The sequence below is a fragment of the Morus notabilis genome, unplaced genomic scaffold, assembly GCF_000414095.1.
Source record: "Morus notabilis unplaced genomic scaffold, ASM41409v2 Scaffold485, whole genome shotgun sequence".
Taxonomy (NCBI): Eukaryota; Viridiplantae; Streptophyta; class Magnoliopsida; order Rosales; family Moraceae; genus Morus; species Morus notabilis.
Window position 1 is genome coordinate 521,249 of NW_010364290.1, and position 13,591 is coordinate 534,839.

The window sequence follows — 13,591 nt, forward strand, 5'->3', positions numbered from 1 at the left end:
TTCTTGTTAATTAGTTATAAACATTTTTTTTTTTTTTTTTTTTTTTTTCCTTCATGTGCGGGTTAGTAACTGTGATACTAAATATACGATAATTAACAATCACAGCAAATAGCACACGTTCATGGTTAGGTTACATAAGCACACACAATATATACATATATACATGCGTGACAATATGCAAAGTATACGCATTCAAATATAATATGCAAATTGTCTCTAAACTTATTATAAGGATTAGTTTATCCTTTCAATACGGGAAATGACAATAACTTAAATATCATATATGCGCCATTTGGAGAACCACACAGTGAACGGTGATCATGACAGGAGATAGCATACTATGGCAAACTTCTTTTTTTTTTTTTTAAATAAAATAAAATCTTTAAACAGATAAAACACATATCAAAATATTATTATTATATTATGCATGGGTGTGTGAATATACAAACACACACACACAGACTCATATATGTACACGGAAAGAGACACACGTCGTAGAAGAAGTCTATATGGATTTGGATAAGATTTACATATGAGAATGTATCCACAAAATTTATATAGATTTATATTATTATAACCAAGGTGATGTTTGAAAATTAGTTATGGTCATGTGTCCTTTTCAAGCCAAATTAAAGTGAATAAAATAAGAAAAGAAGAAGAAGAAGAAGAAGAAGAAGAAGAAGACCAAGAAGAAGAAGAAGAAGAAGAAAAGGAGATATGTTGTGTCTGACTCACACATACACATGATCCTGGTTGATGGATATATATGAACAGAGTTCTGGTGGTTAAGTTAAACCTTATCTTATGCAGAAGCCACCATCAAATTAGTACGGTCACGAATACTTTTGCTTTTCATTATAAACTTTTTTCTTTTTGCAAAGACAAAAAAAGGTAATAATAATAGATAACATAAAATAAATAAATAGATACATAATGACAAAGATTCAGCACTTCATCTGTGCTCCACAGGTGGCCGACCAGCACACCTTTTATTTGCAATATAATGTTGTAAAGGTACTCAAAGGATTATTAATACATGCATGAGTAGCATGTTGTGAATATATATATATATATATAGACACACACACACACATTGATGGAGACGAATTTAGACTAGGGAAAAAGTTAAAGTTAATAGCTAGCTAGCTAGTACACCCCCCTCCATACACACTTTGGAAATTATTCAAAGTTTTTTTTTTTGTTTTTTTTCAATGTACTCATATTTCTCTCTAGCTATGTCTATCTCTAATCCTCACACATAGTGCGTTAATATCAATGGTATTATGCTTTAAAGGAAAATCAAGTATTTAACAATATGATTCATGAATAAATTTGGTTAAAAAAATTGTAGTTGACTCAAGTATCGTTAAGCTCTAGAAAAGAGTTACTAGTCATGGTCCAGAATCACAAGTTTTTTCTTCAACCAAATAATGTCATGTACTGATTATGTTCTTCTGTTTCTAGCACCACTACCATTATACAGGGCAAGGAAAGTCAAACATAGATAATATACACTATTTGCAGGTACTAAAGAGAGAAGTGCTGATCGTCGTTGGGAGCCGATTGCGTTTGGTGTCACTGTCCTCTTTAATTAAAAGCACTGAATTGCACTAAAAACACAAAGTGAAATGTCATTCACAGAAAAGAAATTAAAGAGGGCCTCCAAACTCCAATTTGATGGCACAATAATATCTCTATATTATAATGCTTCTCTTTGATCCTTCACTTTCCAAGTTCTTTTGGGGAAGGTCCAGGCGCAGATGCTGCCACCTGGTCTATAAATTTGTCGTTTGTAATATTGATCAGAATCTGTTGGTGGTGGTGGTTGTGGTAGTCCTATTTATGTACCCGTGACAGTCATGCATTTGGTTTGTTCATGATTCATGTGGTGAATACTGAATATTTACTTTTTAAAGGTGGTAAGTTGACATTCCGAAAGCCAGGATGAGTGGAATGCATTTATCATTATTTGCATGTCAAATTATATTAAAACGGAGCTTTTAAAATATATATGTATACATACATAGGGTTTATCATCACTTTCCAGTCCTTTTTCATTGACTTGTTCCGATGTGTAGAAGGTGAGAGGTATAACATAATATTTGAATTTCAAAATGTGTAGCATTAGTTTGTGATAAATAAAATTTTTATTGTTACATAAATTCAATATTATGTTATGCCTTATACTTTTACATGGTATATCTAAGATGGGAAGGACAATTTTATTGATAGAATATGATGAAATTCTGACCAAAGAATTTTCGTAACTAGAGTTACAAAGTTCACCATATGTTAGGTTTGGATGCCATCGGCTGGAACCAGAGACTGTGTTCAGACATACGTTGAAATTCTAGTTTTTATTTCAAAAAAATAGAGAATTTATCTTTAAGAGAGTATGAGTATAAATTTTTATCTTTTATTTTGGATAAATATTCTTTTATTAGTGTAATTATTTGAGTAAAAATATTATGAATCAAACGTAAAAGGTAAAAATCCTGATTCATACACTTTTAAAAAGTATTTATTAAAATTACTCTTTTATTTTTCTTTCGGCTCAAAAAATTCTAGTTATACTTAGAGCCAAGCGTTCTTGTTAGGGGAATAGTGAAACCACATGTTGGGTATGTGGTGTCGGCAGATATTTTTTTTTGTTTTGTTTTGAGAATATCTCTTTTTACCACATTAGGTCTCCGACCTCTTTTAGAAGTATTCATATATATGCTTTGTATATATGCTTATGACGTAAGAGTGGTAGCAGCCGCATGTTTGTTTCCCATTGTTACACAATTTTCTCTTATTTTGGTGCAGAAATATTTAGTTATAGAATTATTCTTTGACAGTTAGAATTTTTATTTTTAGGTGTATTTAGAATTTGAACAGTGAGAGATATTTGACAGATTTTTATAACCTTTTTTTGATTTATAGTGAAATTTTTTCACCATTTTCGTTCTTAAATATAGACTAAAAGTCGAATCACGTTAAATCTTTTTGTATCTTGATTTTTTTTGTTATTTATATTTTACCCTGCGTCTATTTAATTTGACGTTTAGACGTTATAGCAAATAGCCCGTACAGTTTCTCTCTACTTTTCTATTTTATTTCATTTTTAAACATTCTTTCTTTGTATTTCTCGTAAAGTTCTTTTGCAGTCCTTGTTTGTCATTGCAGTGAAGTTTCTTTGCAAATGAGACAGAAACTAGTGATCATTGAAATTGGAAGGAAACGTGTTATTATACCTACCTAACTTGTGATATTTGCCAATTAGTAGTGGTGATCACAAAGTACTCGTTTTCTTTTGCATCTTTATCTGCTTATTCAGTGGATTAGGTTAATGGTTGGCCAAATCATGCAAAAAGATCATGACAAATCAAGTAGTGCATTTTTTCTTCCTTTTTAAAACGATCAAGTAGTTATATAATAACCCCAATCTCTCCTTTTATGTTTGTCTGTTTTATACAAGACACAGAAGGGTTATTAAAGAATTCATGCATGATTAATCTAAATATGTGGCTCCACCCACCATCATGATTTATATCTGGATATAATTCGGTATAAATTAATAATTTAAATAGCCTATGAACGCAGCATGCCCATTTTCTTGTTTTTTGGGTGCGGATTACAATACAAATACTAACTTTGATAAGTTCTTGTGCATTTACAGTCCGTGCTAGCAAAAACAGAAAATTAATATAAAAAGGTTTGTTATTAATCATGAGTGCTGTTTTATAGTATGATATACACTCAGCAAAGAGGAAAAGCCGAGGAGTAATAAAAGGAAAGCTGGTTTGGAAACGAGAGACCAGAAAAGACAAAATAATTTAACGAAAAATTTTGAACAATATTTTTATGAGAGCATCTACAGTCAATTTATTCTGCTTTGTATATATGTTATAGATTATAGATCATAGATGTAGATATATAACATAATCTAACATTCTGAGAAGACTCATTGAAAATGGAAATATAAGCTACCACAAACTCATAAGTCTAAGTCATGAGAATTGGCTTTCAAAAGGGGGAAAAGAAAAGAAACAAAGAAACAAACTTAGGTGGCGTTTGGTTCGTGATTTTAATTTTTAAAATTTAAATTTTTTATGAGAGAAAAATACTGTAACAAAATTAAGAACTATGATCTTAAACTAAACAAAACTCCTTAAAACAAACGTCGCTTTAAAGTTAATGTTACTGCTCAACCACTGGTTTTCTCTCTAATTTGCTATATGGGGACCCAAAAGTATTAAGAGGTACATGTGTTGACTGTTTGGACATATTTCCAACTTTTGAGGGAATTGGAAGGATATTGAAAGTTTGGAATAATTGTTTAATGACCGATGGCAATTGGGACCACGATTTGATTTTAGTGCGCATGACTGCTCTAAAGTCCATGGAGACTCATGATATGACTTGTTATTCACCCCAAAGGAATAAAAGGGGGGTAAAGATGATTACCATTCTTGGTTCAGAGACTACAAAATGGTCCACTGAATGATTAATACAAGAATTGCCAAAGCTTAAACTTTACAATCACTATTTGTAGGATGATTCTCTGAAATTCAAAGGCTCCGCTTTTATTTACCAGAAATATATTTGTAGAAAAATTATAACGAAAAAACAGTGTCATGGCATTACAAAAGTAAAATATGTCTTGTTAGCTGGTGCGGGAGAAAATTCGCATACACCTGTACTCTTTTTTTTCCATTCTATTTCATTACTATTTCTATTACTATTCCACAGCGCACCCTTAATACTCATCAGTTACATATTTGAATTATGATTAACGGGGCACGTTCTGAGAATTTACTTGTAAGTGGTGCTTCTCAAATCACTATTCTTATACTCTTTCTAATAGAATACTTCCTTATTGTCTTTGGGAAAAACATGAACTTGATTCAAAAAATCTTCCAGTACTTTGAAAATCCCTTCCCTTGGAATGCTCATTTGGATATACAACGGACAAAACCCAATTTTGAAATGCAAAAAGAGACGGGAGAAAAATATATACATCAGAAAATCACCAACAGGTTCGACACTGCCATGGGCAAGTTGTACCGACATTGGACGACTCTCTTTGCCTGATACTTTTCAGTCCCACTTGGAAGTCTATTTCATACTTTAAAGAAGGCCCCTTATTCTCCTGAAAGGTCGTCCCCGTCAAATCCCATTTAGTTGGGGAGGCTGTCCAAACAAACGGTTATAACCGGCATATATCCCCATAAAAGAAAGATAGGTTCTTGTAACATCCCTTGCGCTACTTGGTAAGGAAGCATAATAATACCAAAACTGCAAGTCCAGTCGTCTTCGACGCACATTTCTGATTCCAATCCATCCCGGTGTTTGTATGATCCATATGATCCATGCTTTACCAACCAGAATCGTAAAGTTGATTGCTCTCAAGCTGATGGCAGAACACAAAATTAACAACTTGCCAAAATCTTGAACCTACAAGAGATCTTGGGTGGCGGTAGCGGTGGCGGGAGAACAAGAAAGAAACCTAGAAATTCATCTCTCCGCAACTCAACACAAGAGCCTTGTTTTTAATCGCAGATATGACGAAAAAACAACGGAGATAGCATAGTCAACCTGTTACTTCAGATACATGATCAAGGCTCGGAGATTTTGATTTCCAAAATTTTAAGAGAACACTTGGGCATTCATAGCGATGTACAAAAACAAAAATCTTAGAAAGGGCCATGCCTAAGTGGTAGTGGTGAGTTTGGTAACAATGAAAAAATCATGAGTTATGGCACATAGCTTTAGGTTCTTCTCCACTAATTGCATGATGGATCGCAGATTGTGAGCATCGACGAGGATCATCGTATCACCATCAAGGCCATCCAATTTATGCCTTGAGTTGAATGGCAAACCAATCCTCGTTCAGCAATCTTCAAAATTGCTCCAAGAACAATTCATTGTAGAAGAACTCTCATGTCGCCTAATCAGATGCCTTGAGTTGAAGTATTGAACTCTTATTGCAGAGCAATTCTTTGCCATATAACTAATCTGTTCTTAATTTTTCAAAAATGGCTTCAATCAGGAAACATTCTCTTTCTCCTTCGGAAGTTTCTTGCCTAAAGCATAACTATTAGAGTCGACCTCCATTTCGTTCGTCTCCAGTACCACAAGGCTGAAAACCAACTACACAACGAAAGCAGGTAACCAAACAGGACAAATATATCATACCCATTAGAAGCTTCAAGAGCAACAAATTATAAAGATTCTCAGCCAATGTGTTAGAAAACTTCCCACAAAATTTAAGCAATGTTCTATACAACACAAAGTTAGTTGTCTTTTTCTATTAATCCTTGGATAAGTATCTATTATGCATACCTCAAGTAGCTACTCTCTACTGGTAGACACCTGAGCACTGCAGGCTCTTAACAGAGGGCCCAGCAACAAATGGGAGGTTACAGAAGCAACACTGTAAGATTATTATACCTCAATTCACAGAAAGGAGCCTTTAAACCATTGAATACATTTCAACTTTTTTTTTTTTTGGATAATATTTCAACCTTTTTATGAATAAAGGTTTTCTCATTCTCTGTGGGCATTTACTTGTTTAGCCATTCACCATTTCTAACTCAGATATGTCAGTACTAATCATCAGAAGAAAATTGTGATGCTTCTACTATACTAAGAATATTTTTTGAGGCATTTAAATTTAAAATCATCAAAAGAGAATAGCACAACAATGTGATATCAGAAGAAACAACCATCCACACAGAATAGTGCGGTGCGCATCAATAATTTACAAAACACAGCAAGACATTTTTTGACGATTGCCATTTTTTCCCTACGTAGTTGAACTAGAACTGGACTATAGAGAATAGAATCACTTGAACCTTAGGCTCTCAAGCCCTAGAACAATTATTATTCCTTCATTGCTAGGGACAACACAAACTTATAATCGAAATTGACATGTAAATACTTGCAGTTAACAAGGTAATTACCCTCAGTTTGACATGGTGATGCATTTCTTTATATTGTTATTTCAACGGAAAGGCAAATAGAAAAGAGAACACACAGGCAAATAGAGAAGAGACCATACAGGCATAAATATTGAATAAGAGAATAAAGGAAAGTGTTAAAGTATACAACTATTATTGGCCCACCTCCTAACAGCTTAAGCTTTTGGGATGAATTGGTAAACTGGTATCAAAACGGGAGGTCTTGAGTTCAAACCCCTGTAATTGCACTCTTTATCCAAATTGTCATCATGTGTTGGGTCTTTTAATATATATCGGGCTTAAATATTCACGTGTTGAGCTTTCTAATTAATTTACCCACACGATAAAACTATTGTTGGCCTACCTCTTAACAGCTTAAGCTTTTGGGATGGATTGGTAAACTAACAAAAAGATATCTGAAAGGAAAATGAAAGATGGAGGAGCCCCATGTACTATGTAATTAAACCTAACATTCACTGTTTTATTGGGATTCACAAAATATGTCATATAGCTAGGTCGCAAGACCAATAAGTTGAGTGAGTTAGACATCCATTCGAGTTATAGTGTTGGCAACTTTAACAACCAATTGGTGCCCTTCTGAAAACCTTTGAAAGGGATCTTCCTAATCATTCTTCGTCATCATGCGAAAAATGGTTGGAGAGGCTCAGGATTCCGCAAAAAACTGGGAAAAACCGTGGGACCTGGGTTGTGGAGAATAGAGATGATGGCCAATGAAGAGCACCGCCTTTGTGCACGGGGTGATTTTGGCAATAATTGGCGACGGGAAGCCCTGACATTTCGAATGAAGGGCAACGCTCAGCGGAATGAGTTGTGAGGAATAGGCGACTCATTGGTTTTGGTAGTGCGTGGAGGAGCTTCTGATAAAGATTCATTGTAGCATTAGCGAGTTTTTGCTCATTGTTACTTTCTGAAGAAAGTGACAGGGCAGTGTCGACGAAAACATCACAATGTGGCGCATGCAATGGCCTGTGGGCGGCAAACATGAGTTGGTGGTAAGAGATGCATGTTTGGGGTTTATGTGAATGGTCTTTAGATACAAAATTATTATTGGCTAAGAAAGCTACTCATTTTGGTACCAATTGATGTAGGACCAAGATAGATGCAAGAAAGAGAGAATTTATATTAAAAAAAAGAGAATCATGAAGAAGAAACCACAAGAGAGCTAGAGATGTAAGAGAAGAACAAGAACTTAAGCAGAGGACACTTAAATTCAATATTCCTTAATCAATCATCCATTTTGAGATGAAATAACAATAACTAGTTTATTTTTAGAAATTTAAACTAACAAAAAGATAAGCTTAACCAAATCTAAATAAGATAAACTTAGCTAAATTCAAAATATTCTAAATAGATAAATAGAATCTTAAATTCTTAAGATAAAAGGTAATCTAAGAGATAGTTATCAAATTCAAGTTCTGAACGTGAATTGAGTGAGTTTCTAGTATTCACAATTATACATATAAATAGCTGTACAAGGAACCATTTAAGGAAACTATCCTACGAAATAAAGACTAATTGACAACTATACACATAGCTATTCTAGGAAACTAGATCAAATCACAATCAATCCTAACTATTTTTGATACAATCTTTCTTGATTCGGGTGAATATCCGAATATCTTGCAGCACAATCTTCCCTAATTCGGGTAAATATCCGAATATCTTGCAACACTCCCCCTCAAGCTGGTTTGTAGATATCTTCCATAACTAGCTTGCTGAATAGTAGTTCAAACTGTCCTTTGGTGAGTATGTCTGCTATTTGCTATGTAGTAGGTACATAAGGAACACATATTAGCCCACTTTTAATTTTCTCCTTGATAAAGTGCTTATCTACCTCAATATGCTTAGTTCTATCATGTAGAACTGGTTGTGAGCAATTGAGATGGCAGCTTTATTATCACAGCAAATCTTCATAGGAAGAGGCACCAGAATCTTCAATTCTCCAAGTATTCTCTTTATCCACATTGCTTCACAAATTCCATGTGCAAGAGATCTAAATTCTGCTTCAGCATTGCTTCGAGTTACAACGCTTTGCTTTTTGCTCCGTCACGTGACAAGATTCCTTCCGATAAAGGTGTAGTAACCTTAAGTCGATCGCCTGTCAGTAGTGCTACCGGGCCAATCTGCATCTGTATAGACTTCAATTTGTAGATCGTTATGTCTTCTAAACATAAGACCCTTTCTAGGAGTTCCCTTCAGGTATCTTAGAATTCTATAGCCTGCATCAAAATGTACTTGTCCTGGTGTGTGCATAAAATGGCTTACCATGCTCATAGCGAATGCTATATTATGATGTGTATGTGACAAGTAAATCAACTTCCCCACTAGTCTCTGGAACTTCTCTCTGTCAATCACAACTTCAGATTTAGCAGGATCAAGTTTCAAGTTGGCGTCAATAGGAGTCTCCGCTGCTTTGCAACCTAGAAGACCAGTCTCCCTGAGGAGATTAAGGATGTATTTCCTTTGGTTTTCAAAGATCCCTTCCTTTGATCTTGAGAACTCCATACCAAGGAAGTATTTTAACATACCCAAGTCCTTGATCTCAAAGTCTCGCGCCATTTTCTTCTTTAGGTCTGTTATTCCCTCATGATCATCACCTGTTAGAATTATGTCATCCACGTAGACAATGAAGATGGATATCTTACCTTTCTCTGAGCGTTTATAGAACATCGTATGATCAGCTTGGCTCTAATGAAAGTTGTAACTTTTCACAGTCTTCCCAAACCGTTTAAACCACGCTCTTGGAGATTGTTTAAGACCATATAGAGATTTTTTAAGTTTGCAGACCTTGTCTTGACCGAACATCTACTCAAATCCTAGTGGCGGATTCATAAATACTTCTTCTAAATCCCCATTGAGGAAAGCATTCTTAACATCTAACTTGTGTAATGGCCAGTTATAATTTGCTGCTAAGGACAACAATACCCGAATTGAATTTATTTTGGCAACTAGGGTGAAGGTTTCTTGGTAAAATCCTTAGCCACAAGTCTCGCTTTATATCTCTCTACACTTCCATCGGCCTTGCACTTTACTATAAACACCCATTTACACCCTACTGTTCTTTTATTCCCCGGTAGGTTGACAACTTCCCATGTCCCACTTTTCCTCAGAGCATTCATCTCTTCCATCACTGTTGTTTTCCAGTCAGGATCATTAAGTGCTTCCTGAATGTTTCTTGGCACAAGTATATTATAAATTTTAGATGTAAAGGCACAGTGTTTCTTTGAGAGTTTACCGTAGGACAGATATTTGGATATAGGATGAGAGGTACAAGAGCGTTTTCCTTTTCTGATTGCTATAGAAATATCAAAATCATTGGAATTGTCATTAGGTAAAGAAATTGACATAGGATTAATGCTAGACTCAAGTATTTTATTAGGACTAGAAACAAGGTTATGCAGGGAAGTATCTAGAGTACCTGTATTTCTTTCAGATTCATTACCCAGGGTGTCTGGTTGAGCCTGTGCTAAGGGGATAGTAGGCCTCTTACCCTTTTGATGATTCTTCCTCCTTGAATAAACAAGTAGCTCAGTATTTTGTTCCTTGGAAACCAACGGTAGTATTTCTCCCCCTGTCGAGGACTCATATGTGTTTGGCAGAATAGCCTCAGGATCACTAGTTTCCAGAACATTATTGGGAAACTTAAAAAACTCATTTTGAGATATAGGATCGATAATGCAATCCACTGTTTTAGGTAAGGGTTGGGAAATAACGTCCCAAAAATTTCCTTCTTCTTCTAGATTCTCCCCCTAAAGAGAAATTTTTTGAAAGAAAGGTTGATTTTCCACAAAAATAACATCCATAGAAATAATGGTTGTCCTAGTTCGTGGAATAAAACACTTGTATCCTCTCTTGTTAGGTGAATAACCAATAAAAATGCATTTTCAGCCCTTGGATCTAGTGTAGATCGATTTTTACTAGGTATATGAACATAAACTGTGCACCCAAACATTTTTAGAGGAAGATCAGAAAGAATACGTGTTTCGAGAAAATAATGTTTTAAACATTCAAGAGGTGTAGTGAAATTTAGAACATGAGTAGGCATCCTGTTAATTAGATAAGATGCAGTTAAAACAACTTCACCCCAAAGATATTTAGGAACATTCATAGAAAACATAATAGCTCGTGAAACTTCAAGTAAATGTTTATTTTTGCGTTCAGCAATACTATTTTGTTGAGGTGTATCCACGCAAGTAGTTTGATGATGAATATCGTTTTTTGTCACAAATTTTCCAAGAACTTCTTTAAAATATTCAGTGCCATTATGAAGAATCCTAATTTTAGTTTGAAAAAGATTTTCAATCATCTTGTAAAAATTTTTAAATAAATTTTCAACCTCAGATTTTTCCTTCATTAAATAAACCAAGCATAAACGAGTATGACCGTCAATAAAAGTCACAAACCATCTTTTTTCCGAAGAAGTAATGATCCTTGAAGGACCCCAAACATCACTATGGATTAAATAAAAAGGTTTTGAAGCCTTATAAGGTCTTGAAGCATAAATAGTTCGATTACTTTTTGATAAAATGCAGTTCTCAAAATGTAATTTAGAATAATTCAAACCTTTAAATAAACAAGGAAATAGTTTTTTATGATAAGGAAAACAAGGAAATAGTTTTTTACGATAATCTATAGTGCCAAAGCATAGCTTGATCCTTAACTAGAGTAGAACTGATACTACTTAAGACTTGAGCTCTTTTATTCTTAGAATCTTCATCTTCAAAATAGTAGCGGCCATCTATCAGCTTAGCACTACCAATCATCTTTCCCGAGCTCAGTTCCTGAAAGATACAAGAGGATTCAAAAAAGGTGACACGACAATTAGAATCTCTAGATAATTTACTAACAGATAGCAGATTACAAGTAAGTTTAGGCACATGGAGAACATTTTTGAGGGAAATGGTTTTAGAAAGAGTAATCAAACCTTTATCGGCTATGGAGGAATATGAACCATCTGCTATACGAATTTTTTCATGTCCAGAACAAGGATTGTAAGTACGAAATAAATGAGAAAGACTTGCCATATGATTACATGCTCCTGAATCCATGATCCAAGGAGTAGAATAACTAGGAAAATGACAAGATAGGGCATTTGATTTACTACCTGCTTGAGCAACGGAAGCACTAGGAGTACTTAATAACCCTGAGTTGGACTTCAGCAGCTTCAGAAGGTGATCCATCTACACTTTGTTAAATGGAACAGATTCAGCCTCATGTGCAGTAGCATTGCGAGTGAATCGGCCTTCATGAGAGCCCTTCCAATTAGCCGGTTTCCCATGGATCTTCCAGTAGGTCTCACGTGTATGACGTGGTTTATTGCAATGGTCACACCAAATGCGTCTTTCATCAGTCTTCTTGGTAGTGTTTCGGCCACTATTCATTCCAGCGGCCAAGGCAGAGTTTTCAACATTACTGCCGAAGTTCTTCTTGCCAAGCATGACCAGACGGCGGCTCTCTTCACGGCAGACCTCAGAAAACACCTCTCCAATCGAAGGAAGTGGCTGTCTACCAATAATTCTGCCTCTCACCTCATCAAACTCCACGTTAAGTCCAATAAGAAATTTAAAAATACAGTTATCCTCTACCGTTTTCTTATAGTGATTACAATCTTCTGGGGATTTCCATTCATAATGATTACAAAGATCTAAATCCTGCCAAAGACGTTTTAAGGAATTAAAATACTTAGTGACACTATCCTCACCATGGCGGATTTCTCCAAGTTTCAAGGTCAACACAAATACTTGAGATTAGTCCAAGTCCTAGTACATTTGATTGACGTTGTCCCAAAGCTCCTTTGCCGTGTGATAGCACAAGTAATTGGAGCTTATGTCCTCCTCCATAGAGTTCACCAAGCCACGTCATCACCATGGAATTTTCAGTGTCCCACGTTGGATAGGTTGCATCATCAGCCACAGGCTCCTTCTTCTCTCCGGTCAAGTAACCAATCTTGCTCCTACCTCGGATATGCATGCACACGAATTGAGACCAGCACAGGAAATTTTCTCCATTCAATTTAATTTTCAATTTAATGGTAGTAATCTGAATGGAGTGAGATTACGAGGTGGAGGCAGCAGCAGCAGGTCTTGAAGGGGTATTCTTGGGCTGTTCTAGATTGCTAGTAGTCTCGGAAACGCTGTCAGACATTATGGAAAAATTGGGCTGTTTCTGGGCAAAAAAAACTAAAGATGACGGCTAGGCAACCGGCAGTTTCTGGGCAGAAAAGACTAAGGGGGGCGGCTAGGGTTTTTTTCGGTAGCGGCAAAATGGGACCAGAGACTAGTGCTCTGATACCGTGAACGTGAATTGAGTGAGTTTCTATTATTCACAATTATACATATAAATAGCTGTACAAGGAACCATTTAAGGAAACTATCCTAGGAAATAAAGACTAATTAACAACTATACACATAGCTATTCTAGGAAACTAGATCAAATCACAATCAGTCCTAACTACTCTATTTTTGATACAATCTTTCTTAATTCGGTTGAATATCCGAATATCTTGCAACACAATCTTCACTAATTCGGGTAAATATCCAAATATCTTGCAACAAGTTCCTAATATTGTAATCATGTTTTCCATCAGAAATCTTAGCTTGAGAAACAAGTAGCAAATTATTACTTGT

General features: G+C 35.3%; 2 protein-coding genes across 2 annotated transcripts; both read right to left on the reverse strand.

Moving 5' to 3' along the window:
- Positions 1 to 9,050: 9,050 nt before the first annotated feature.
- Positions 9,051 to 9,635, reverse strand: LOC112093094 (uncharacterized mitochondrial protein AtMg00810-like). The gene has a single exon (XM_024170892.1). The coding sequence runs from the start codon at positions 9,633 to 9,635 to the stop codon at positions 9,051 to 9,053; it is 585 nt and encodes a 194-aa protein (XP_024026660.1).
- A 2,510-nt stretch (positions 9,636 to 12,145) lies between these two features.
- On the reverse strand, positions 12,146 to 13,109 carry LOC112093095. The gene is made up of 3 exons (XM_024170894.1): positions 13,024 to 13,109; positions 12,732 to 12,918; positions 12,146 to 12,616 (listed from the first exon to the last, which is right to left on the reverse strand). The coding sequence occupies exons 1-3, from the start codon at positions 13,107 to 13,109 to the stop codon at positions 12,146 to 12,148; spliced, it is 744 nt and encodes a 247-aa protein (XP_024026662.1).
- Between the last annotated feature and the right edge of the window lie 482 nt (positions 13,110 to 13,591).

Coding starts and splice junctions, on each gene's coding strand:
- LOC112093095 (XM_024170894.1), bottom strand. CDS start 13,109: ATGTCTGACAGCGTTTCCGAGACTACTAGCAATCTAGAACAGCCCAAG. Junction 12,919..13,023: donor GCTGCTGCTGCCTCCACCTC/GTAATCTCACTC, acceptor TATCCGAGGTAG/GAGCAAGATTGGTTACTTGA. Junction 12,617..12,731: donor TGGGACAACGTCAATCAAAT/GTACTAGGACTT, acceptor CGTCTTTGGCAG/GATTTAGATCTTTGTAATCA.
- LOC112093094 (XM_024170892.1), bottom strand. CDS start 9,635: ATGTTCTATAAACGCTCAGAGAAAGGTAAGATATCCATCTTCATTGTC.